General features: G+C 51.6%; 1 protein-coding gene across 1 annotated transcript in view; it reads left to right on the top strand.

Moving 5' to 3' along the window:
* The window catches only part of Clstn2 (calsyntenin 2), a 378,995-nt gene extending 352,920 nt beyond the window's left edge, over positions 1–26,075 (top strand). Inside the window, exons 12-22 of the mRNA XM_042665750.1 lie at positions 7,419–7,581; positions 11,776–11,793; positions 11,980–11,984; positions 14,020–14,238; positions 18,497–18,645; positions 19,900–20,117; positions 22,896–23,066; positions 23,487–23,632; positions 23,743–23,863; positions 24,788–24,972; positions 25,795–26,075. Of these exons, the coding sequence (XP_042521684.1) occupies positions 7,419–7,581; positions 11,776–11,793; positions 11,980–11,984; positions 14,020–14,238; positions 18,497–18,645; positions 19,900–20,117; positions 22,896–23,066; positions 23,487–23,632; positions 23,743–23,863; positions 24,788–24,972; positions 25,795–26,010 (1,611 nt within the window). The 3' untranslated portion in view covers positions 26,011–26,075. The remainder of the gene's footprint in view (positions 1–7,418; positions 7,582–11,775; positions 11,794–11,979; positions 11,985–14,019; positions 14,239–18,496; positions 18,646–19,899; positions 20,118–22,895; positions 23,067–23,486; positions 23,633–23,742; positions 23,864–24,787; positions 24,973–25,794) is intronic.
* The last annotated feature ends 1,048 nt before the right edge of the window (positions 26,076–27,123 follow it).

Raw genomic sequence — 27,123 nt, 5'->3', positions numbered from 1 at the left:
GTTGGTGTTTGTGGAGCTTGGTTTTGCATTCTGGTTTTGTTTGCTTGATTTTAACCAGGAGCTTTGTCTGCAGGAGCTTTGTCTGAAACCAAATCCCATTGAGAAAAGTCCACTTGGCAAATATCTGTCATCAGGGTCTTTTTGTTGGTTTTGTTGTTGTTGTTGTTCATAGGTTTTGAACACAGGGCCTGGGCACTGTCAGCTCTTCAGCTCAAGGCAAGTGCTCTATCACTTGAGCCACAGCGCCACTTCCGGTTTTCTGGTGGTTTATTCGAGATCAGAGTCTCACAGACTTTCTTGCCTGGGCTGGCTTTGAACCATGATCCTCAGATCTCAGCCTCTTGGGTAGGTAGGATGACAGGCATAAGCCACCGGTGCCCAGCTCGTTTTAATGGATTTAAGTTGCAACTGGTCCCTGTGGGTTTCCACAGACACCCCAAAGCAGCTGACTTGCAGCTGAAGGGAAGTGCCCTGTTTCTTTGCCATGGTTTGCGAAGCCTTCCCTAGAGACTTGAGAAATTAAAATTGACCTCTCCAGGGAAATGGATCCGCAAGGGGGCCCAGTGACCCCAAGGCAGCTCTGGAGCAATGGAAGACGCTCACAGCGTCTCTCACTGACAGCTCCTGACCACCGCCACCGCCCCCCGGATTCCAGAAAATCAAGACCCATTTAGGCTCTATGTACAGCTTACTACCACTCGTGTGCCTGTGTGTGTGTGTGCACATGAGGTGCATATGTGTGTGCACGAGTGTGTTGAACACAACCCTCAGCCACAGAGAGTCTGGGTCACACAGCCAACCGCTGAGGATGTCCCTTGGGCTCTGACATGTGCCAGCCGGGTGTTCTTCTCCCGGCCCACACTCTATGTTTAAAAGTGGTGAGGCTTTACCCAGTTCCAGTCAGGAGTTGGGAAGGTCTGAGGAGGTGCAGGTTTATTATTTGAATTATTCAGGGGAGGCTTATTCACCAGCACTGAGATATGAGATATGTCAACTATATTATAATTATGTTCCTCTAAAGATGTCCACGGAGATTCCTCCTCTTCTCACTTGCAGCCATGCGGTCCCCATGCACTTTAGAGACAGACACCATCTATGGATGCCCAGCCTCAGTATTTAGAATGGCAGAATGAAAAATTAATTTTCTCCAAATACATTACTGAATAGTTAAGTGCCTTCCTGCATCCTGTTTGCTTAAGATGCCAGGGTCCTCTTCTAAGAACTTAGGATGTATTCTCTATTCCAGGAGGAGCCCAGGCTTGAGGGTAGGGGACGGTGTCACATAGCCCAGCCCTGCCACCAGCACGGCCCCTCTTCAGGAGGCAGAGAAACCAGTCTAACACTCTGGGAGATCCGCCGGCCCTTCTGCAGCTGCCTGCCCACGGGGCGGTCGGCACAGTGCTGTCCCCACCACCGGTGCCAACAGATATCCACTGGCCAGATGACCAGACCACTTAACTGCCGGGAGACCGGCGCTCGCTCAGCGCGTTGTAGGAATGTGCCTGGGAGTCCAGTCCCTCAGAGTCTGAGGAGGTCTGAGGAGACCCCCATCTCCCCTCCCTGCCTACAGACAGGTAGACGCTCCCTCCTTCCTCCCCTGCAAAGCTCCAGTCTTTCTCCCAGACCCTCTCTGTGTCATCTGGGGGTTTCTCAATCCTTTTCTTGTGCAGACAGCACCAGCGAGTTGACTAGAAATCCAAGGCCCAGATAGAGCCTCGGCCCTAGGACCCAGGTAGAGCCCGCTTGGACTCTTCTGCTCCCCTCTCTACAGATGTCGCCATTGTGTCACCAGGTGCACATTCAGTCAGTCATTTCTTTCTGTGAACACAATAACGGAGTCGCCACCGTGTCCCTCACGCCGTAGTGTGGGAAGCTCGCCGCCTTCCATGGAGGAGAGGGGACCCGGGGGCAAAGACTCCACCTGCCGCCCCCCCATCCTAAAATGTCTCCTGCTTGGCAGCCTTGGGTGCAGTCTGCTTTGTCTCTGTGCAGGTGATCGGAAAGGAACACCAGAGAACTATTCTCTTACCTAATTGTCGCATTTAAAACGTGTGCTTCCTAGCTTGTTGAAATGCTGAGCTCACTCGGCGCACAGGCGCCCACACCTCCCGTTCAGGTCGGCCATGCCTCTGTGGCTCCAGCGCTGCACCCCGGGCCCTGACAGATGTCAGCTGGCTCGGGAAATCCAGAAGGAAACATGGCCAGGCAGCACACTCTGGAAGTGAAGCTAGGAAAGGAACAAGGTGTGGCAGGCATGAGAGAGGCGGGGTTTTTTGGGGGGCAGAGTCCTTGTACCTCAGATGAGCATCAGGAAACACATGACTACAGTGGTTGGCATCTTTGGGGAGGGGAGGCCATGGCATGTACTGGCAAATAGGAGGCGTCTGGCTGGAATCTGTCACATCCGCAGCACCCAGCGAGTGCGGAGACCTGGCGAGCGCCTGGTCGATGTGTGCTGAGTCCATCGGGTGAGGGTCACACAGTGTGGCTCCCAAGAGGTTTTAGTGGCTGCACTGTGACAGTGCTACGATTGAACAGAGGGCCCCACACTTGGTAGGCAGGCACTCTACCACTTGAGCCATACCTCCAGCCCCATTTTCATTGGTAGGATCTCACATTATTCCTTGGCGGGTCTAGACTGCGAGCCTCCTGCTTGTGCTGCCGCGTGGCAATGGGATTACCCGAGAGACTGACTGAAGTGGGCTGAGAATGGCTGGGGGAGCCAAATGACCCGCCATGAGCCCCAGGAAAGAAGGAGCTGCCTGCTGCAGAGACGGAGAGCGGGGCTGGGGTCGGGGTCCTGTGAGCACCAGATTTCAGAGCGGTCTCCTGGACACCGTTGATTTGCACGTGCTGGGCTCCTGGGGCCACGGCCCTGAGTCAGCGAGACTTTTTGTCAGGAGACTCAGCGGGCACTTTCTGAGCTGTCACCACCGTCACCGTCATCCTCTGCGGGGAACACACGGCTCGGGAGTACAGGCAACCCTCCAGGGCCATATCTGAAAGAGACTTGCAAAACAGTTGGGCCACCTTGGCCTGGCAGGAGGCTGATCTTGGCACTCACCCAAACCTCACCCCTCTAATATTCTAAAGCAGTGACCTAGGGCCGGTGGTGTTGGCAGTCCGCAGGGAGAGGCTGGTGCGCACAGCCACAGTGCTCATTCGTGCGGTAAAATGGAGACCCGATCAGAGGCAGCCTGGGCGGCAGGGGCTTTAGGGAGTATGATCAGCCTGTTGCAGGACGCACGCCTAGAATGCTAGCAAAGCACATGGGGTCATCCTTTCCTCCAGAGAATCCATAGCTCTTAACTCCATCAGTTTTTCATCCAAATGCTCTGCAGTGCCACCTAAATTCTCCATTCTCCATCCCAAAGCCCGGCAGCCCCGCCTCACGCTCCAGCCTGCTCCTCCCCCACCCCGCCACACAAGGTGTGTTGAATGGGCCTGTCACCGCAGGTACCAGGACTGGCAGCCAGGCAGGGACTTTCTTGGGGTCACTCACAAATAGAAATCTTCCATTGTGAGTCTGTAGAAGGAACACGTGAATCTCTGTATGCCCCAAACCTAGTATCTTTGACCACGGAAAACACACATGGATAGAGGAATGTTTCTGCTTTGATTGGATTAGAATCTCTCCCGCTCCTCCCCCACCCTCTCCCTCTTCACTCTTTTTCCTGGGACTGGACTCAGGACCTCCCACTATTAGTGAAGCACTCTGTCTCTTGAGCCATATCCCTATTTTCTTTGCTTTTAGTTTGTATGTCAGGTTGGGTCTCAAGCTTTCTCCATGACCAGCCTCCATCCACAAGCAGCTGGGATCCAGCTGTGTGCCACCTGAACACCAAAGGAAATCTTACCAGTCCTTCAATATGTCCCCTAACCAGGCAAGGGACTGTCTTTGGTCCAGGCGAAGCCTCGGGCATTGGCTCAGGAAATGGCAAAGGGCATGCTAAGTGCCGGCTGGGTTTACCCATGATTTACAAGCAGTTGGGAATTAAAATTCTTTACTCCCCTCTGGGAAAGGTCACTTTGCCACATTTCCTTCTGTCCTGGTTGAACTATGCCTGAACACATTTACTTCTCCTACTTCTGGCTGGATCATTTGTCAGTTATCATCTGACCCTGCAGGTCTTAGCAGATGGTCAGTGGCGGTCTCCTTCTGACCACAGATTCACACGCATGGAACCCTGATCAGATGTTTCCTTTAGCTGCAGACATAAGACTCTACAGGCCTAAGCTTAACGTGTATCAGAACACTGCCCCACTAGGAGCTCGTCAGAGCACTCATCCCAGCCTCTCGGTCTGAGCTCAGGCTGTGCTTCAAAGAGCGCCCTCCGCCCTGTGCCTTTGGATGTTGGAAACATTAGGTCTTAACCATTTCTGCAGCCTATATTAAAATGCGAGCCTTTTCAATTTCCTAGGATTTTATTTATTCTTTTATTTTAAAATATTTAAGGTGTCAAGGTACACTGCATGAATGCACTCACATTGTGTGGGTAGGAGCATAAATAGGTACAATGTTTTGCAGGAAAACAACTGATATGTATCAAGGACCTTAAAAACAGCTCCAGCATTCGATGCAGTAATATCATTTCACAAGAGTCCTTCCTAAGGATACAGTTGAATTGTAGACAAATGTTCATGCATATGTGTAATAGCTAATAATGAATAACTGGATAATAAGGGAATGATTACGTTATTAAGATACCCATGAAGCTGGGCGATGGTGGCTCACGCCTGTAATCCTAGCTACTCAGGAAGCTGAGATCAGAGGATCACAGTTATTTGGCAGGAAAGTCTATGAGACTCTCATCTCCATTCAACCACCAGAAAACCAGAAGTGGCGCCGTGGCTCAAAGTGGTAGAGCACTCGCTTTGAGCGGAAAAAGCTGAAGGACAGGACCCAGGCCCCTGAACCGAAACCCCACAACCAACCACGGGAGGGGGGAGGGGAGAACCGGCAAACTTTCATAGAATGTTTGTAAGAAATACTATACATAGGAAAAAAATCCAAAAAGTTTATGCATGCATGTATTTTGAGACCACTGGGCGCTTGGGATATGCTAATGTGGGGAAAGCTGCCACCCTGCATGGCGTGGTGTAGCTCGGGCCCACAGTCACGGTTTTTACAGTGTAGAAGGCCTCCAGCCGTGGAGCCCCCAGGGGGAAAAATATAATAGAGGGGTTTCTGCTGCTGTTGGGGACATATTATTTTGCTTCTTCCTTAGAAATCTCTGTCTCCTCATATAGAAAAGCTGAGTGTTGTGCTATAAAGCCAGGGGGCAGCCTTCCGTCTCCAGCAGACATGGCACGGGAGAGCGCCAGCTGCTCCCATCAGTCAGTCTGGCCTTCACACAGATGGTGGTAAAGGTCCCTTGGGAACTGCTCCACTTCCTGCCACGGGACATGGGCTAGAGTCACGGACACAGCTGTGTCCTCACTGGAGGGCTGCCAGATGTGGACCCTGCTCCAGGCTACTGCTTCTGCCTGGCTTTCCCAATTGTAAACCCCACTGGTCCTCTTTGGGTTGGGGGGGCTTCTTTCAACTCCCTCCACTTAGCTCCCCACTGTTCAGCCATCCCCATGCTCTTCCTTTTTACCAACCTGGGGTCACCCCTCCCCAGATACAGCCCAGCCCCACGAGCTCTGGACTCAGCCAGCCAGAGTCTGACCCAAGACACCAAATGTGAATGGATGTGTAAACTGAGTCAGGGCTTCTCACTGAAAGTAAGAAGACTTTGGGCTGACCTGCCTGGACTCCTCCCACTTACCTTCCAAAGTCCCCTAAAATATTCAGCAGGCTAATGGGCTTCAAAAGGAGTAATTTTCTGAGACATGAGATAGGACAATATAAAAAGAACATTAAGGAAAAAAATTTCTTATTCCGAAATGAAAGGGGGAAGATCATTTAGCATCCCTGTTGGTGTTATCTATTCATGAGAAGCAGCACAGCCAGTCCAGAGGGGCTGTGGGGGGGCTTTGATGCCCTCACCTTGGGGTCACCTTCATGCAGAACTCATCAGTCTCCCCTGCCACAGACGGCGGGGGCCACAGGGGCCGGAGGAGGACTCCACAGGGTGCTGGGAGACGCAGAGGCAGTATGAAGGACAGGGAGTCCAGCCCGACTCCAGGCGCTCACTCGGGGCTCGGGGGAGGGGACACCCCTCCAGTCAGGCCGCCTTTGGCGTTTCCCATTCTCCTTCGCACACCGTGGCCCACACGGCTTCTGCGGAAGTTCATGGAAGAGTTCAGTCTCTGGAGATGAGGGATGACCATCCTCCTGAGACAGGGGTAGCAGGTGTGAGGGTACCTGTGTGTAGAGAGTTCCTTGCACCACCTTGTCCAGGCGGGGAGACCCGTCGCAGCCCTTTGTGCCTACGCAGAGGCTAAATCTGCCTCCCTCAGAATTCATTTTGCTGGGACCAGAAGGACTATGAGTTGACACTTGCTTCTCTGACGAGCCTTCAGACAGCCAAACCGAAACCCCTGTGTACCACTCCTTAAAGAGGATTTAAAAATTATCTAAGTCCAAAGGGGGGGGGGCTCCACTTCCCTTGCATACCCAGCGTCTCCTGTGTGTTCATTGCCTTACTTGTTTCTAGCTCCTAATTCTTTCCTCCTTCCTCTTCTTTCCTTCCTCCTCGCCCTCCTCTTCCAATCTTCATCTTCCTTTCTACTCCCATCTAACAGTATTTTTTTAAAGCCCCATGTATCCTCAAATTTAAGGTGTGTGGGAGGAGGTCTCATTTGAGTTTCTTTTGCTACTAAAGAATGAAGCTCTACTCAAAGCAAGTTAAACTTGCTCCTACCCACCTGTCCATCAAAAATCTGCCAGCATAGACAGCTGATAGTTCCGTGACCAAAATCATCTGTCCATAATCAGAGAGAGTCAGCCCTCCACACCCACAGGTCTGGCAGCTGAGGATTCATCCAACCACAATCACAATTATTTGGAGAAAGAAATTGTACCTGTATTGAGCAAGAACAAGTGTTTTCCTTGTCACTATTCCCTAAATAATAGAGCCTGGCAGTGACTTACATTGCATTTACATTGTATGTGGTATTCTGAGTAATTCAGAGATGATTTGAGATGTACAAGAGGGTATAGGACCTATATTATTTTACATAGAGATGGAAGCACCCGCATAGCCTGCGGTCGGCAGGGAGTCACGGAGTCAGCCCCCTGTAAGTACTGGCACCTGCTCATCTTCTCCCGGCAATGGGATTCTCTGGGTGGCTCTTGTCACCCTGCGTGACAGCAAGCTTCCATGACCTCAGCAGAGGTCACCCGCCATCTTCCCTGAGTGCTTGGGGTAAAATTGTCAAACCAGAGATGTTTTCTCCTCCTTTCATAATTAAAAAGACCATTGGGTGTTGAAGGTACATATTCAATAACAAGTGTTGCTTCTCTTCATTAGATTTGTGACAAAGAGTGGCATTACTACGTCATCAATGTGGAGTTTCCTGTGGTCACCCTCTACATGGATGGAGCAACGTATGAGCCGTACCTGGTGACCAACGACTGGCCCATCCACCCCTCTCACATAGCCATGCAGCTGACGGTCGGTGCCTGCTGGCAAGGTAACCTAAGGGGGCTCCTCTTCCCTACTCTGTGCTCTCTGTGGAAGATACAGCAGAGAAAAAGGAGATGCAGTGGCATAGCGTTAGCAAGAAAAGCAAACCCTGCTAGCTCACTAATGAAACAGAACTTAGAAAAACAAGTATAAACCAGATGCTAACCCTGTGACAGAGTTTCAGCTCAACATGTAGAGTCGCATAGTTGCCTCTGAGTTGCTGATGCTCTGTTATTCTGAAACCTCGGAATCTTGTATTGGAACCCCAGTGGGCTCTGATGAGTGCTGTGCTGGGTCTCCCTTCCTCTTCCCCAGGCTGCCCAGCTCCCCTCCTCTATTCAGGGGACACCACCATAGCCAGCACTGTCGGCAGGCTGGGAAGCCACAGAAGGCCCTGTCAGGGTTGGCTAGGCCCTGAGCCCCATCCCTGGTGTATTAGCACCAAGGCCCAAAGTAGATCCCAGAGCCCTCCCATTGAGGTCTCTGCTCCCTTCTTTCTTTCTCCAATTCCGGAGTCCAGGCCCATGTCCTGAGCCAGGCATTTCTGGCTCTTTCCAGATATGTAATAGTTCTTCCTTGCAGTTCGGTTTGGTCATACGTGTTGTTTTGGCTACTTAGTTATAAATGAGGTGCCTGAGGTCACTTCTTGGTAGAAATCTTTATTATTAGTCTCTTCAGATAGCTGTGCACAGGGCTTCAATTTAACATATCCATCTGTCCACACAAGGCATCTTGGTCACGCCTCCCTCTTCCCTGAACTGCCCCTCCCCACCCATCTTGTCAAGTTTCCCAGTTCCATTTTGACATAAGTACATTCAGAACTGTGACTGCACTTCCCATCATTCCTCTCTCCATTCGTCAGCTCCCCCATTAAGTCCCACTCCTGCAGTCCAGACAAGTTCCAGCTTCCAAGTATTCATTTTCTTAAGCTGTCTGTTAATTACTGAAAGCAGTGACCCCCATGGGAACACACGCATGCACACACGGTAATTCAGTTTGATTGTGCATCTATGGATATGGCCTTGTATGTGTGTTAGGTCTAACGTCCACAGAGTAGAGAAAATGTGCACAATCTGTCTCTGAGCCTTACTTCACTCAGTATGACATAATAGGGTTCTCTCATGGAGAGTAAAATCCATTGTATGACGCTTTTTGATCCATCATAGGGTATCTGGGCTGTTTCCATAACTCAGCCATGGTGAATGGTGCAGCATTGAACATGGAGGTGCGAGTGTCTTCACTGTAGCATGGCTGGGTCACAGGGTAGTTCTCTTTTTAGTTTGTATTCTTTGAAGATGCTAAAAAAAAAAAGAGGGGCTACAGTTACATAAGTCAGGCAAAGGTACATTTCCTCTTGGACAAGGCCACCCTTCTCTCATGCTCCGTTTTTCCCTCCCTTCCCCACCACTAGTTGTAGAGCTCATTTTCAGCATAGTGTCTAGTGAGTGCCACTGCAGCATTTGTTCACCCTTTGTGTGTGCTTCCATTTCTGTGCCTGCCCTCATACTCCCAAAGACACAGACAAGCAAGACAAAAAAGAAAATGAAAACAGCAAAAAAAAAAAAAAAAAAAAAGGGAAAAAATCTTGTTTCCATTTCCTGGAATTCATTTCGATAAATGTTCTGTATGCTTAGAGGCACATGGGCATTGCACCTTTCTGTACCTCTCCTAAGAGTGTCTTCCTTTGGTCTGTGTGTGAATGCCTAGAGACCTGTATCATTTATTTTCAGTTTTGTGAGGAATCTCCAAACTACCTTCCATAGCGGTTGAGCAAGTTTACATTCCCATCACAGTGGACTGGAGTCCCTTTCCACCTACATCCCCACTGGTCAGCTACTGCCTGTATTCCTGATGCTGGCCTTCCCATTCTGCCTGGGGTGAGGTGGAGCCTGTATCTTCTTTATGGCTGAGGGGCTGAGTATTTCCTCATGTCTGTTCGCCATTTTTACTTCTTCTGGGAAGTCTCTATTAAGCTTGTTTGCCCATTAATTGGGTTGTCTATTCTTTGAGGGTGTACTTTCTTAGATATTAATTAGGCCATTGTCTGATGTATAGCTAGCAAAGATCTTTTCTCCTTCTACAGGCTCTTGTTAGCTTGTTAACAATGTCCTCTGCCATGCAGAAACTTCTTAGTTTGATGCGATCCCCTCTGTCACTTCTCTATTTGGTTTGCTGAGCCGCTGGAACCTGACTGAGAAAGTTCCTGCCTGTGCCAAGAAGTTCTTCAAGTCTGCATTGAGGTCTTCAATCCATTTTGAACTGATATTAGGTACAGGGTGACAGGGATCCAGTCTGTTCTATGCACGTTTCCATCCTCCTTTCTGTTCCTTCCAACTAAACCCAACCCTGCAGGGAACCCTCAAGACGCTGACTTGCTGTAGCCTCTGTGGTCTCCACGCGTGCCCTGATTCTCCCACTGTCCCGGGACTCGCCCTCAAACACAGATGGTGCCCTTTCAGGTCACTGTGCAAACGAGGATGGATGCCAGTGAGTTTTTAGGATAGCCTATAGAGACAAGTTCTAGAAGATGGAGCTGGAAACGCGGGCAGCGAGAGCCGCCTACTGCACCTGGGGCAGTGGAGCCTTGGGGACTGGGCCTGAGCAGAATGGCAGCCGCTAGTGTATTCTAACAGCTCGGGGTGCCAATAGCGTGGGGTTCTAACAGTGCGGGGGGGGGGGGGTAGATCCATTAAAACCCTTTAAGATGGACTTAACCAGGTGAATAATAGCTCAAAGGAGAGGAGGAGAGAGGTGGCTGCCAGTTGGCTTAGACTTGCTCAGGGTTCCCTGGCATGGGGATGTGCACAGGGCAGGAGGAACAGAGAGAGGCCAGAGAAGAGCGTGTGGGCAGCCCCTGGCCCCAGCGCGCCTCCTCAGGGACAGGACTTGGTGAAGGCCTCTTGCAGCGGGGCCTGGTGCTGGTCCTAAGCCTCCACTGCCTTGGGGCCTGGGGGTTGGGAGGCTTTCCAGGGGCTTTCCAGGTCTCACTTGTGGAATTTCCAGTGGGGGTTGGACACTGGAAGTAGAAGCTGATTTGACCACAGCCGTGTGTGGCCTCCACACAGAACAGCACTGGAGGCATCCGCGGCAGCGCTCGCCTCCACTGCAGACAGAGGGCACGGGGAGCCACGCGGGGCCCTGGGGTCAGCGCACATGTTCAGGTCAGTCTCCTGCCGGGCACTCACATTAGTGCAGACACTCGAGGACGTGCTGTCAGCTTATTTAGAGCTTGGTCTAATGTAGTACACATTTCATCCTGAAGGCTGGGGTGAAATTATCCCCGGTGTCCCCAGGGCTGCTGCTGCTGGGAAGCACCTGCTAGCACAGCCTCCCTCCCTTACACACGGTGCACCGAGGACAGGACGGCTTCGGGATGCGCCGCGTGGGCAGGTTCTCGAGCCAGAATAACCACCCCCACAGCCATGCACCGGGGACCACCAGGCCTCTGGTTCACCAGAACCTCCCACAGGAACCCCGGAACAAATATTGAGCCCATGATTCTATGAAACTGACAGTGTGAAACTGGAGAACAGCCCATTGCAGTTCATACTGATACGCACGCACGCACGCACGCACACCATCCCCTGGAGCGGGGGTGGTGGGAACCTCTGTTCCCCTTCTGGCCCAGTTGCAGGGCCGAGAAAATGCAGACGATGGATGGTTTGCTGAATTACGTTCCTGCTTTGAAGCTGTGTGGACACAGGTGCCTGCTCAGTCTGACAACAAATAGTGGGACGCCGCCTTTTACAAATAATACAGACTGTCGGTAGGCCTCAGAGTCTGATAGGGGCTGCGCTCAGCTTGATGTGGACGGAACCAGACTGAAAGTGCAGTGAGTTGTGTCTGGAAACACAGTGTAGCTGATTCTGAAAACCATGTTAATTAGGAAACTTGACCACAGTCCTAAAGCTAAAACTATGACTTTGGTGTCCCTTGAGACACGTGGCAGGAGGAAAGGGGCGACCTCTGAAGAGAGAGAGCGAGCCCACGTCTGCATAGGTTCCTTGGCACTTTGCTGGCACTGTGCCGGCCGCCATGTTTGGATGGTTGGCAGGCAGCATGCTAGATGGACTCGCCACCACATCTCATAATAACCTGTGATGCAGGACTGATTATGATCCCGTTTCATTGTGGATGCGGGGAAGATAAGTATCGTGCCCATTAAGTACACTGCTAGAAGTCCATAGCCAAGGAAGACTAGAGAATTCTGGGATCCGAGGTCAAAGCACTGGCCTTTTCCCCAGCAACTGGACAGAAGGGAGGCTGAGACTAAACAGCAGACATGGTTCCGCGGGGGTGGGCGGGACTGCGTCTGGAGTACCCAGAGGAACCCCCCCCCTTCCTCTTGCCTCCTGGACTGGCTCTCGCTCCTTCATCTGGGGAGTCCCTGAAGGCCGTATTCTAGATGATGTAGGAGGGAGCGGCCGGCTCTGTGAATTCAGGTCCCGACGGTTGGGTCATCGCCCAGTCGCGTGTTTTGCTCACTGTAATGCCATATAAACGTTTGCGAGGAAGGCAAGGGACCTGGTGCAGGAAAATGAGAAGGTTCGGAGTGCCTGCTGAGGATGTGTCACGACCGGCCAGCGTGACAGATCATTTTTCTTTCCAAGTCACCTGCAACCTATAGCTACGTGAGCATCCATGCGGCTGCGCGGTGACAGTGTTTTAAAGCCGCAGCTTTGAGCGGGGAGGGGGTTCTGTGACACACTTGGCTTCGTCTTTGCATTCCACGAGGGTTGCCATGAGTGAAATGAGAAAATAAGAGAAAGCAAGAAGTCAGACAGTGCTATCTATCGTTTCCACTGCTCAAAACGGATTCTGACCATGCATGGAATTGTGTTCTTGGAGGGCGCCCCACCCAGCAGCCGTACCCAGAGCAGCCAGTCCAGCAGGGCAACATGGCTGCCCTCCTTCCCATGCGTTCTTACAGTAGCAGCAATGGGAAGGGAAGCAGGAAAGACACCTCATCCTGTGCAGGGGGAGACTCGCACCGCACGGATCTTTTGCCAAAAGTGATGCTGCTTCAGAAGCTGCATTTGCAGCGAGCAGGCCCCGCCCAGCAGGTGAGAGCGCTGGCCAGACGGACGTCAGGGATGATAGCAAGGGGCAGAGAACAAGAAGCCACAGTGCCACCAAGTCTGCTGTCCAGCAGGCAGTGACGAAGAGGGGGCCAGGCAGGGCGCAGGGCACCAAGCGGGCACAGGAGGCCAAGTACTGCTGGGAAGAATAAACGAGCCAGCGTGTGCAAAGAGTCGGGGCAGCCTCAGCCCCTCAGCTGGCTCAGGCTCATCTTCATTAGCATGAATAATGCATGAGTGATCCCTGCCATCCAGGAGAGAGACTTAAACTAATAAATTACAGCCCTGTGCAAAGAGTGCGTGGGGGGGGGGGGGGAGCAGCAGGGAGAGAAATAACAAAGGGGGTGCAAAAGGTCCCACCTTGAGAAGTGACGTTCACAGCTCAGGGGTTCCTAACCGTGACTCAACAAATGATCCCCCTGAGAGGCTTTAAACACCCCCTCCCCCTCAGTCACCTCTCTGGGAGTGAGAGCAAGCCCGTCATCCCACACGCTGGCTGTGGAGCCATCGCCGCCAACCAGACATAAAATGACCGCATGTGAACCACTCACCAGAGTGCCAGGGCTCAGAACAGGGAGCTAAGGGGGCCTCGAAGAACTGCAGTTGGTCTAGCCTGAGTACTTGGATGGGGAGAAGTGGGGAGAAGTAAATGAAGGTGTGCAGGCAAACTTGGAGCCTCCCAGGAGACCAAACCCACACAGGAATTTAGTAGGAGCAATTCAGTGGGGAGGGAGAATGCTGAGCAGTTTCTATTGGAAAACCGAAGGAATCATTCACTTCAGTGGAGAATTAGAGTCAGGAATCAGGCACCAAGAAGTAGAGTAAGGTCCAGGGAGCAGCTGGCTACCCGCCCAGGGCTGACACAGACAGCACCCAGGGGAAGGCCTGGCCTCTGTCAGGCCTGGACAGTGTGGCTTGCACTGTTGTGTGGCTTGCTAGAAATCAGCCCTGTGAAGAGGCAGGGGAGCCCGTTTCTTCTCACTGGAGCCATGGGCAGAGCCAGGGAGTGACCCCTGGGTTGTCCTCCAAGCCAGTGGAGGCCGGCTGAGCTTCCACGGCCTGGCCAGGGAAGTAGCCAGGCTGGGGCTTAGCCCAGGCCGCCTTCCCTCCACGTCCCGCGTCCCCCACCTCCACCGGCCACGCAGACGCAGGCGAGGCCTGTCTGTGTGGTCTGCTTGCATACGGAAGGGCCTGTCCCCGGTGAGGAGGGTGGCAAAGGCTGCCTTGGGGAGGTAGATGGCCCACAGTGGAGAGGCCTAGCCTGGAACCTGGGAGGAAGGGTTGTCCCCAGGGGGGACTTGGTACAGGGTTGGTTTTCCTCCCCCAGATTTCAGGGATGCAGTCAGCACGGGCTGGTGCCTGCGGAGGGTGATTCCCACCCAGTCACACAGGCCAACCCAGGCTTGTGTTTTCTTTCAGGGGGAGAAGTGGCCAAACCACGGTTTGCTCAGTTCTTCCACGGCAGCCTGGCCAGTCTCACCATCCGCCCTGGCAAGATGGAAAGCCAGAAGGTGATTTCCTGCCTTCAGGCCTGCAAAGAAGGACTGGATATTAATTCCTTGGAAAGCCTTGGGCAAGGAATAAAGGTAAGGAAGGAGCTGACACCACCCCGATAAGAGACTGATTTATGAGACTGCAGCAGCCCCAAGCCCAAGCCGGCTTGAGATGGGGCCAGAGCCATGGAAGGTGGGCACGCTGGTGACTGTGACCTCTAGGATGGACTCTGCTGCCATCTCCTGAAACTTAAGAGTCAAGTCCTTGGGTCTGACCAGCCCAGCACACTCGAGTCCACAGGTGATCAACAGCTACCTCCAAAGCTGCCATAGTTAACTTGTCTACAGAGTTGTCCTTTGCTTTTTTTACCTAAACAACTGCCCGCAGTAACATTTCAGAAACCCCATTAAGAGAGAAAGGAATGGGAACTCTATATATAGATTTATTTATATAAACATATATATGTAAACATAGTCACATTAGCAAACATTTCATCATATATATGATGAATATATATAGTATGTTACATTATACACAATTATACATCCAATTACATAATGTATGAATAATAGACATGTGACATGTATGTGCGTCTAGTAATACATTGTCTAATATGTCATCTAGGATGTAATATATCTGTGTATGTATACATATATATTAATTTATAGTATATCTAAATTGTAATATAGTACCATGCAACTTTATACATTGTCCATTATGATATATTACCCATGCAGTATCCCTATATTACCCATTTACTATTTGACGTCTTACCCATGTAATATCTCCTATATTAGATGTGCAATATATAGCAATATCTTCTATGTGACCCACTTAATATTTGACATCTTACCCATGTAATATAGAGGCTATTACATGTGTGATATGTCGCATATCAGCTGTGTGATATATAAAATATTGCATAGGTGATGTGTGATATTACTTAGATGTGCAATATAATACATATTAGATAAGTCATATATTACATGTGCGGTATATTATGGATATGCAATATGACTTTACTAAGTAGGCAATATGCCATGTATTAGACATGTAATATAGAAGATATTGAATGTATAATATAGGACATATTACATAGGTGATATATTACATGGGTAGTATGTCATATGTTTGATGTGTAATATGAGATATTATATGGGCAAGATGTCAAATACTACACAGGTAATACCTTCCATATCACACATCAAATATATGTAATATTACCTATGTAATATGTCCTATATTACACATTCGATATCTTCTGTATTACGTGTCTATAATACATGACTAATATGTACTATATTGTACATCTAAGTAATATCACACATCACCTATGCAATATCCTCTATATCACACATCTGATATGCGACATATCACACATGTAATATCCTCTATATCACACATCTGATATGCGACATATCACACATGTAATATCCTCTATATCACACATCTGATATGCGACATATCACACATGTAATATCCTCTATATCACACATCTGATATGCGACATATCACACATGTAATATCCTCTATATCACACATCTGATATGCGACATATCACACATGTAATATCCTCTATATCACACATCTGATATGCGACATATCACACATGTAATATCCTCTATATTACATACCTAATACATTAAGTCTCATATTTCATATATGATACATGTATATTACACATGATGTATTGCCCATTTAATACATGATATATTCTCCATCTGATAGGTGGCATATTACATATCCAATACACAATATATTTTGCACATAATATACTGGCCATGTAATATCCTGCATATTGCACATCTCTTATATGACATATTACACATGTATCTTCTGTATTACATACCTGATACACTAAGTCATTTTATGTACAGCATATCTAATATACAATATATTACACATGTAATATCTTACATATTGTATACATAATATATTGGCATAGATATTTAAAATGTCTAATATTATATATTAAACATGTATTTGATATATAATGTCCAGTTCTTTGCTAGGTCCTAGGAAAAAATGTTTCCAGCTTCCTGTCTCCAGGGAACTCAGTGGCCAATGGACCTTTGTACCCAGGCCTGTTGAGCCCTGGCATTTCCTGAGGGTCTCAAGGGCCAGGCCCCGTTTATCCTACAGCATTATGGATAGGCCTTGGTGGGACCCCCCCTTGGCAAAGGTACCATGGATGCTCCCACTGCCCACATCAGGAATTGAAGGCTTAACCTAGTGAGCATGATTAGCCATGTGGGGTTCAGAGCATTCACTCTGGAGAGAAGGTCAAGGGGAAAGTGGAAGGAGTTCAGAAGCATGGAAAGACAAAATCAGCTGTGCAACATAGCATGTGCACACACACAAAGCAGGTTAACACTTGTCATTGTAAGTGCTGCTCTGACCTCCTCTGTGTGGTTTCTTCCACCCAGGCAGGCCTGCAGTGATCTAGTCTCCAAACCTCTCTTTTTCCAGTACTGGGTTTGCCGCCTGCCTCTGAGCATATCTGCTCAGCTCTGAACCATCCCAAGGGGCCACGGAGTCACAGAGTTCAGCACCACAGAGCAAATGATCCCAACAGGCTGTACTGAATGTACAGTTCTGAAACTACTCAGAACCATGGCTGTTTACTCCTAGCCTATAGAAGAGAAGGTGCTAAAAGAAGTGACGTGAGGCTGTGTGGAGCGCGGGCAGGGGTGCTAACCTGGTTTTCCACTTGTTCAAACCCAAGTGTCTACAGCCAAGCCAAGAACCTGTGAGAAGTTAATAAGACACAATTTACAGAGCACCATGGAGGGCTGTTTTATGTTCATTATCTCTTCCTCAAAACAAATTAAATATTATGACCTCGTTCAAAAATAAGGGGACTGGGACTCAGGGGTTTGCCCGAGATAAAGCCATGCTTTTTCCCTCACACGCATATTCCTGGCTGTTTCTCCAGCACTGCTAGAGTCTCGGCTCTGTACTGTGCAATAGAGAATGTTCTATCCTGGCTTTCCTAGCCCCGTCCCAGCCATCCTCATTTTCCCAGTGTGGAAAAGGAAAGAGCAAAACTCCGGAACAGGAAAGTTCTGGGTTCAGATACCCAGATTACCCAAATACCATCCACTGGCTTCGCCCTGATATTTGAATCCCTTTGATCCCAATACTTGGGAGTATAAAATAGATTTTGTGTGATGCTGTGAGAATATATCCTTGCAGCAAATTTAATGGGCTCTCAGCAAATCACAGGTCCTTTTGTGATGGGGTACTTCTTATCTGCTCCAGGCAAAGGGAACTGGCAGGTGTTTAGGGGAACTGGAAAAGTGCCCCGAGAGCCACAGGCAGCCAGGGCAGTGGCAGGAACCAGCTGAGCCTCTGGGAGAGGTGGGCGCAGCATGCCACCAGCCCCAACAAGTCTCCTGCTTAACCAGAGCCCCATTCACGGAGCAGGGACTCCTGTGTGAACGACGTTGATGGTGGACCCAACTCCGTCCTATGTGACTTGGAATCTCTGGCAGCCAGGCCGGGGTGTAATGAAGACCTGAGCTTTCCCAGGGGCAGCGGTGGGCTGCGCCCTCTGCTGGTGGCGGTGGGATGTGCCAGGGGCTTCCTCTCGGCTATTTTCCTGGGGGGAGGGGAGGGGGAGGCGTGGCAAAGCTGAGGAAATGTCTGCACAGGAAGAATCAGAAGGTTGGAGATGTCAGGGAAGGGGCAAAAACAACTCCCATAGCACAGGTGTTTTTAGGGAAATGACCTTGAATGTTCTTCAATCAGCTACTTCCTCAAAATCTTACTGGTAACTTCAAGTAATTCTTGTTGAGAATGTGTCAGGAGCAGTGCTCGGCTGCTGGGGTTCGGGGTGGGGGAAGGGAACAGTGGTCTCTCTGGAGAAGCCCTCACTCGTGAGGGGATGCCGGATACGAGGGTGGAGGACGGAATGCATGGGTAAGGAACCCGCTTGGGAGCAGAGCATCTCATGGAAAGCGTGAGACCCAGGGGCAGAAAGCCACCGAGGGAAGAGCGAGGTCAAAGACTGCAGGGTGGACTAGAAGTAGCTCAAGGCTACAGACAGAGCCAACACCCAAGTTTGGGGTTCAGAGGTGGGAGTGGGTGGTGTGGGCACCCCTCTGCCGAGGCCTGGCTTCCAGGCCACGGTGTCTGGGTTTTCAGAGTTCAGCCCTGAGACAGACCAGTGCGGGCAGGATGCCTCATCCCTGGAGGGTCCACGCATACCAGATAACTACCAGGAAGTGCTGCGGATGTGAAATCATGAACCCATGCATGCAGTTTCCCTCGTACTGCCCTGGACAGCTTCCAGCACTCTCTACCCACTGACCACTACTGTCCTCTTGCAATTCCCGTTGTGTCTTCCAGTATCACTTCAACCCCTCGCAGTCCGTCCTGGTGATGGAAGGTGATGACATCGGCAACATCAACGGAGCCCTCCAGAAAGTCTCCTACATCAACTCCAGGCCGTTCCCAACAGCCGGAGTGCGGCGTCTCAGGCTCTCCTCCAAAGTCCAGTGAGTGGCCGGCAGCCGAGGCCTTCAGTTAACGGGGCTGACGATGCTGCTGTCACCGGGCTCTGTGTAACTCTCAGTGCTTTCTCGGCTAGGAAGGGGCCCAGGAGGTAGAAATAGTGCCACAGGCACCCAAGGAGGAAAGGGTCTCAGAAATAAAGGAGTGGGGGCCCGGGAGAGGTGCCCACAGGAGGAGGCAGCTCTGCCCCATGGAGCGGAGGAGGAGAGCCAGCTCCCCGCTGCAGCCAAGAAGGGGCCCAGACTGGCCGTGGCCTAGCCCCGAGGCCAGACTACTTTCCGTGGCAAGGGAAGGGGGTAGAGGTGGCAGGAAGCCGTGGAGGAGGAAGGTGGAAAGGCAGCAGGAAGCTGTCGTGGAGGAAGGTGGAAAGGCTGGGTAGGGGACCAGCCCAGACAGGAAGATGGCTGTCTGCAGAGCTCAGCCAACTGTCCCAGGGCACTCACCTGGCTCTGGCCTCGGTGATGAAGCCCACGTTGCTATCACAGTGCGGGGGGGGGGGGGGGGGGGGGGGGGACTAAGGGCACCCAGTCAACGAGTCAACGAGAGTCGGCTGTCCACACTGAGCTCACACCGTGATGCGGGCTCTGGGAGGCTTGTTGGCTTGAGTCTTCCATGTTGAGTCCGTTGCTGTAGGGTAGAGTCCCTGCTTCCCCATTGCAGACGTGAAGAAACAGGTTCGTGCTGGCCAGGAGCACCCAGGAGGTCCAGGGCCCCCTCCCTCTTACACTCTGGCCGATCCTGGCTGCCCCTCCTCTGGGGGACACCAGGGCAGGAAGCGTAAGGGCGGCAGCCCCCGTCTCCGGAGGAGGTGCATCTGTGGGGCTCCCTCTTATTGAGGGAGGCCAGTGCCAGAGCGCCTAGCTGCAGTGGGAGAACCTGGCCCTGGGGTCTCATTTAGCAAGGCTGCTATAACAAACCAGCTAGACAACAATTTGCTTGCCCAGTACTAATGCACATAACAAGCAGTTGCTATCTAATTAATATGGTCATTGATTACTTTGTTAAAGGATAATGAAAGCTTTAATGGCTGCTTGTTGCTCCCATAGAAAATTCTCCTTCCTCTCAGGAGCCAGTCTTTTCAGTCCTTGCATGACTAACAGTTTGGATTATAATGCGGCTTTAAATCCAAAGCTCTGCTACAATCCTCAGAGACTTCACAGACAACGTGTCCTGACAAGGACTAGGGGTGACAGATCCCCTTGTCTGCGCTTCATTTGGGGGGGGGGGTGTTTCCCCAGGTGCTTTGGCGAAGACGTGTGCATCAGCATCCCCGATGTAGATGCCTACGTGATGGTCCTGCAGGCCATCGAGCCCCAGATCACCCTTCAGGGCACAGACCGCTTCTGGAGACCCGCTGCCCAGTTCCAGAGTGCCAGGGGAGTGGCCCTCTTCCCCGACATCAAGATCGTGAGCACCTTCGCCAAAGCCGAGCCTTCAGGTGACATGAAGACGGCAGGTACAGATGCTTGGGGTTGGGGGCACCTGAATTCTCACAGCCATGAGCTGGCACGCACTGTGACAACCCAGATAAACACCAGGAGGAGAGCGGATGGCTGAGCAAAGCGTGGCCGACCCTTCCCATCAGTAGGGGGCTGAGACAGGAGCCCAAGGGAGGCTTTGCCCACACAAGGTGATCTGGCCATGGGAGGAGGAAGGACGCCTCGGGCTCACAGTGGGATTCTCCAAGAATCATCTGAGCCAAGTGGTTTCCGCTTCCCTTCCCCTCCCCACAGCCGCCCAAAGATCCTGCAGTGAGCATGAGCCATGAGCCGTGTCGTGTGCCAAAAGAGAACTCAACTTCCTCCTGACACACAGGGAAGTTAGGTCTCGTTCAGCAGCTGCTCTGAGCTCTCAGGAAGCTATCGGGCCATTCTTCCTACCAGTTTGCTTATGGGGAAGGTAGCTCAAGGAAGAAGGGTCTTAAATTATCTGTCAGGGAGAAACCATTTCACTACACCCGCAACTGCAGGGTGTGCTGGTGGGGAAGGGAGGAGGGAGGAACAACCTTTTTGCTCTTGGAGGGAGGGGAGCTTCAGGGCATGAGGCCGAAGATCCATCGACAACTGTCCTTTGCTGTCTCTCCAAGTCAACTCTCCCAGCTCCCTCTCTCCACTCTGAACGCCAGGGCTAATGATGTGCCCGGTGCCAGTGGGCCCGAGTCTCTGAGGAGCTGCTTCTATAATAATCCTCATTACCCACTGCCTCCAACCACACTCGTCCCTGTGGATACTCACAGACTCGGGGAAGCCCTCCTGAGCTCATAAAAATAGCTGGAGCCTTCACCTGTCCACCCAAGGCGGTTTCCTAGTTACAAGCCCAAGTGCGTTAGGTCATGTGATCCGTTCTCATGTGTGGCTATGATCAGACAGGAAAAGGAAGGCTGCTGTCCTCAGTGGTTACCGCCCCCAGAGCACCTGGACTTGCTGCCACGACACCACACGCGACACCGCATGCAGGCAATGCAGGGAAAGGCAATTATCCAGGCCCAAGTTTCAACTTCCATTTTATGAGAGAAGCACAGCCAAGTGCCGAAGACTACTGTTAGTTGTTTTAACTTTCCCCTCTTGCTGTTGGAACAATCAGCATTATGGTCATTGTAACTAGGCCTATCTGGTCCCCAGAAGCAACTTCTGCTCCACAACAGACTCTTCTGAAGACAGGAGTCCCCAACACACACACACAATGTAGACATGGTAGATATAATAGTGACAGCAGGAGAGAACTGGGGGGAAATGGCAAAACCAGGACACCCCTAATCTAGCATGAGCTCTGCCATCCCTATCAGCAAATAGAAGGAGGGTGATCTCAGGAAACGCAGATGTAGTGAGGAGCCATTTGAAACTACCATGTACACCACCATTAACAACAGGCCGTATCTCTTGTGTATAATGCTGTTTTTAGGTTTTGCTAATAATACATGAAACCCTTGTGGGTTGATGAGTTAAAAATTAAGCCTGGAGAAATTATTTATAACAGTATATCTAATGAGAGTAGTAATACTTACTGGTGCCACTGGAAAATTTTGAAAATCATTTTGATTATTTAAAATAATTTTCCTGTCCCTGGTGATGCCTGAAGTTTCTATTTTCATAAATATTTTAATGCATACAATATTTAGTGCACTTTGGAAATAGATACATATCCTTACTTAAAATGATCTCAGCTGACAGATCATTAAAAGGCATGCAAAATCCAGAATATTAACTCGGACACCTGTGGCTCATGCCTATAACCTTAGCTATTCAGGAAGCTGACATATGAGGATCACAGTTTAAAGCCAGCGCAGGCACAAAAGTTGAGAGGCTCCTACCTTTAGTTAACCAGCAAAAAGCTGGAAGTGGAGATATGGTTCCAGTGGTAGAATGCCAGCCATGAGCAAAAAAGCTGAGAGCTCAGGGCTCTGTGTTTAAGCCCCAGTACTAGTGCACACGCATGTGAGCGCACACACAAACCAAGTCAAGAACACTTGAAAACCTTGTTTTCCAAGTATAGGATGATAAGAGTGTTTTCTGCCCAGCTCCTCCCTGCACTCCCCGCTGCTCCCTTGGGCCTCCCATCTCCCCACTGGCAGATGAGGATTAAAACAGCACTCCCTCTGCTGTCCATCTATAAACATGGCTTGCCCAAGGCCTGGCACATTGCACACGTTTGTAAATAGGAGTTGAACTTAGTCCTGACTCACGGTCCAACGTTCCAGTCCTCAGACATTCCTTTGGGAATTCAGGCAAAGACCACTGGACTGGCCAGCTTGCTAACCTGCCTCCCTGCGAGCCCACTAACTAATGAACTTAGCTTCATTTATCAATTATTCATTAACCATTGGTTCTATTGTATTGCTATTAATTACTGATCTGGCTCCACTGGAACCAAGTACAGCAGTAACCCTTCCATGGCAGCTGTGCCACCGATACTCAGGATTTATTCGGGGCCTCTGCCCTTGAGGCCTGGGGAGGGGAAGCGCACGCACAGGCACACGCACAGTGGCCATGCAGCGGAAGGTACCGGAGCATGGTGGGGAGCTACTCTGCCACCCCCCAAATGCCAGCCACAGTGGGGCTGTCTCCCTGGCTGCCTTGGGATGAGGAAGCGGGTGGGCTGCTGTGACATCCACTTGTGACTCCTACCCATCTGCGCTGCCCGCCTGGGGAGTGGAGAGTCTTCCCTTGACCATCTGGACCTGGGGTGCATGCCGGGCGTGGGCCGAGCTGCAGTCACACCTCTGCTTTCCACGCAGCCCCCAGAGCCGCAGTGCTGGAGGAAATGCTTCACAACCTGGACTTCTGTGACATCCTGGTGCTGGGAGGGGACCTGGACCCCAGGCAGGAGTGCTTGGAGCTCAGCCACAGTGAGCTCCACCAGCGGCACCTGGATGCCACCAACTCCTCCGCCGGCTACTCCGTCTATGGTAAACCCCGCACAGCCCTCAGCTCCACCCCAGAGAGGGTCAGGGGATCTGTCCTGTGTCCCTGCCCCCTCCTCCCCCTTCCCACATCTCTCCCACCTCCTCCTCCCCCTCCCCCATCTCCTCCTCTTCCTCCCTTTCCCATCTCCTCCCCCTTCCTTTTCCTGCCTCCATCTCCTCATCTTCCTTCTCCCCCTCTTCCTCCTCTTTCTGCCTCCCCCATCTCCTCCTCTTCCCTCCCTATCTTCCTCCTCTCTTCCTCTCTCCCCATCTGTTCCTCCTCCTCCTCTTCCTGCTTTCTCCATCTCCTCCTCCTCCTGCCTCCCCCACCTCTCCTCATCCCATCCCTTCCTGCTTCCCCATCTCTTCTTCCTGCTCCCCCTCCTCCTTGCCTCTTGGTGACAGGGTGGTCTCTCAACGCAGGTGTGGGCTCCATGAGCCGCTATGAGCAGGTGCTGCGTCACCTCCGATACCGCAACTGGCACCCAACCTCCCTCGAGGCGCGGCAGTTCCGGATCAAGTGCTCCGAGCTCAATGGGCGCTACACCAGCAATGAGTTCAACGTGGAGGTGAGTGGGGCCTGCCAAGACTTCTGGGGTCCCAACTCCCCTGGCCATTCCCACGTTCCTTCAGGAAAGCGATGGCCGCCCCTGGTAAATAGCTCTGCCCTTCCTTCCAGGTTGGAGTCCTGCATGAAGTCAGAGTCTCAGACGAGCATGTCAACCACCTCATCGTGCAACCGCCCTTCCTCCAGTCTGTCCACCACCCGGAGTCCCGGAGTAGCATTCGGCGCAGCTCAGGTAGGGAGCCTAAAAGGACCCCAGATGGTCTCTGGGACCCAACACATCCGTTGTAGCAGCCAAAGGCGCCTGGCACTAAGGGAAGGAGGAATGGCCATCTCTGAGGTGCCCACACCTTCAGGAGGGGCCAGCCAACAAAGCTAGAAGTTGCACGTGGCATATAGTAGCAGAGGTGGTAGAAAGGGCTGGGGCAAACATGCTAGCACTTCGACTCAACTAAAGGCAAAGCTTTCCACAAAAGCCTTACAAACACACACACCACATTCCAGAGTCCTCTGTCCACCCTGCTGTCTGAGCATGTGCTCTAGTGCATCACCATCTGGTGGGCGCTGTGTCTCTTCCTCCTGCATTTATGGTTCCTGATCTCAGTGGGAGCTCCCCTCCCCCTATACCTGGAGGGGGAATCTTGGGATAGAAGAATCTGTACATCGAGTGATGCCTACTCTGTTCCTATGTACAAAGTCACATGGATTATTTTATGTGCTGCTCACAATTACTGAGAGGATAAGGGCTAAGTCTGTTATCCAGATAGACGACCATGTGGACAAGGGACATGCCCACCCAGAGGCCGACCCAGACAAGTGGAGTCTGTGCATGGGCATTCCGCTCATGCTCCTTCACAAGAGTGGGCTAGACTTTGTGTGTGTGCGTGCGTGCATGCGTGTGCGTGCATGCGCCAGGCCTGGGCACTGTCCCTAAGCTCCTTTTTGCTCAAGGCCACTAGCCTTGAGCCTTGGCACCACTTCCAGCTTCTTCTGTGATTCACTGGAGATAAGTGTCTCACAGATTTTCCTGCCCAGACTGGCTTTGAACCGTGATCCTCACATCTCAGCCTCCTGAGTAGCTAGGATGACAGGCGTGAGCCACCAGCGCCTGGCTAAGCTAGCCCTCTGTTCAGGTCCTGTGGCTTCCTCCCTGTTCCAGTGGTCCCCAGCATCGCCACAGTGGTGGTCATCATCTCGGTGTGCATGCTGGTGTTTGTGGTGGCCATGGGCGTGTACCGCGTCCGCATAGCACACCAGCACTTCGTCCAGGAGACTGAGGCTGCGAAGGAAGCTGAGATGGACTGGGACGACTCTGCGCTGACTATCACAGTCAACCCCATGGAGGTGAGCCTCGGTGGGTGGGAGCTGCTGCGGGGGGGGGGGGTTCTCCCGCTTAGTTCTTCTTAGGCCCCTCCCTACTGGTTCTCCCCATATCTTTGCTTCTCCAGCCCCCTTAAACTGAACAGACCAACTATGCTACTTGAATAAAAATATGTAAATCACTCTCCCCTAACAAACAGAACCAGAAGTTTCTGACCGCAACCAACCATGTGGTCTATTCCTAGTCTCCCCTGTTAGAACGAACACTAAGGGATTCTGTATTAAATTCTCGGTTTACTACCAGCACATGAAAGGGCTGTGCTCCACACTGTCTGCAGAGCTAACCAAGTCTGCAGCTGAGAGAACCCACAGAGAGAAGACAAGTATTCAGATTCACACACCCCAGTCTTCAAACTTAAGATTGTCTGATTTTTTTCCAGTGGGCTAACAGCCATCTCTCCAAGGCCTCTGCTCTAGACACTTGCCTGTCCAGGAAAGCCATGGTGGATGGCTTTGCCCAGGGGTGCTGAGGACTGACGGACACACCAAAGGCGCTGTAGGGGAGCACAGCTGTGCTACATCGTCTATGGCCTTGTTCACAGGCCCCAAACCCAAGTCCAGAGCTGGGGGACCCAGAGAGGTGAGGCGCGAGTCGCCGGATGAAGGGCAGGCAGGGAGAGTGAAGACCAAAACGTGCCCCTTTCCAAAGGAATATTTTTGGAGAACAAAACATCAATACTCTGAGTCTTGGCTTAGAAGCTAAGAGATTGCAAGGGCCTTCCACATTCTGGTAACACAAGCTCTGCATCCTGGGGTGAGCAGTTCCTTTCTCTCCCTGACACGCAGAAACATGAAGGACCAGGGCATGGAGAAGATGAGACCGAAGGCGAGGAGGAAGAGGAGGAGGAGGGAGCAGAAGAAGACTTAAGTTCAAGCAGCAGCAGCAGCAGCTCAGAGGACGGCGAAGAGGAGGAGGAGGAAGTGATGGGGAGAGGCCAGCGCAGGCAGAGCGGCGCCCAGCGAGCCCAGCTGGAGTGGGATGACTCCACGCTGCCCTACTAGTGCCCGCAGGTCTGCTGCCCAGCCCGTGTGTCCCCTCGGTAAAGTCTGACCTGATCTGTGCCCGAGACTAGCTCCCCTGCCTCTGATTTCTATGACAGGTCCGGGGGGAGGGGGGCCTGCACCTCGTGCCTGGGGCTCTGTCGCTCCCAGCCATGGGGCAGCACCAGGGAGCCCAGCATCATCGTCAGTGGGTACTCGGACCCTGGGCTCACCTAGCTTCCTCTCAGTCCACCTGCCGGTACCGAACACCATGCTGGGGTCTGCAGGGGAGAAGGCCCACCTTGACATCACCACCTCCCCAGGCCCACTGGGCTGAGGCACAGTGCGCACCTGACTAGACTCTGTCTCCACCACAACAGCAGAGGACGCTGGTAAAACCTCACCCATTAAGGTCCAAGGGCCCCATGCCTGACGGGAAGGCCCTTGTCAACGTGTAGCTGAGTTTCCAGGAAAAGATAGAGTGTGCACATACTCTTCCTTGCTGAGAGAGCCCTTTCCTCTGCTTCTTGCTGAGGCCACAGAATGCTTACATGTCCAGAGCAGAGCCCATCCCCAGCACTGGGCCGGCCTGCCTGTTTGTGAGCACTGGGACCCATTACCTGCCAGGAAGCATTTCTCCCAGGCCCTGCCGGGGGACGACATAGCAGGACTGCAGCTCAGAGCAAGCAGAAGCAAGGGCTGATGGTGGATGCTCAGGGAGACAGGGTGGGGTGGCTGGGCTCCCCAGGTCAAGGGCAACCCAAGGTCAAGGCTCTCACCACCTCTCCTGGTTCCTGTCTCCTATTTCACACTATCTTTCTTCTAGAGACAACACACCCTTCTCAGACATAGTACAACAAATGTGAGCGCCATCAGTCCCAGATGAAAGTTTGAGAATTTAACTGCTAGGAATTAGAAGCATATTTGCATTAAAGAAGCTGCTGCTTTCTTCTGTTCATAAAAGGAGGAATGCTTTGAGTAGAGGACAGATAATATCCCCAAACCCTAATTTCTCTTTTTCTTTCTTTAATAAGAAAGACTTTTCCACCTTCATTCTAATATGGACACCCTGTGAAGAGAATTGTTGCTATGGTAACAAGTGGGCAATCTTTTGTGGCCAAGAGAATAGCAGGC

This window comes from Dipodomys spectabilis, unplaced genomic scaffold (assembly GCF_019054845.1).
Source record: "Dipodomys spectabilis isolate Male_0828 unplaced genomic scaffold, ASM1905484v1 ptg000342l, whole genome shotgun sequence".
Lineage (NCBI taxonomy): Eukaryota > Metazoa > Chordata > Mammalia > Rodentia > Heteromyidae > Dipodomys > Dipodomys spectabilis.
This window is presented reverse-complemented; position numbering and strand designations above follow the sequence as displayed.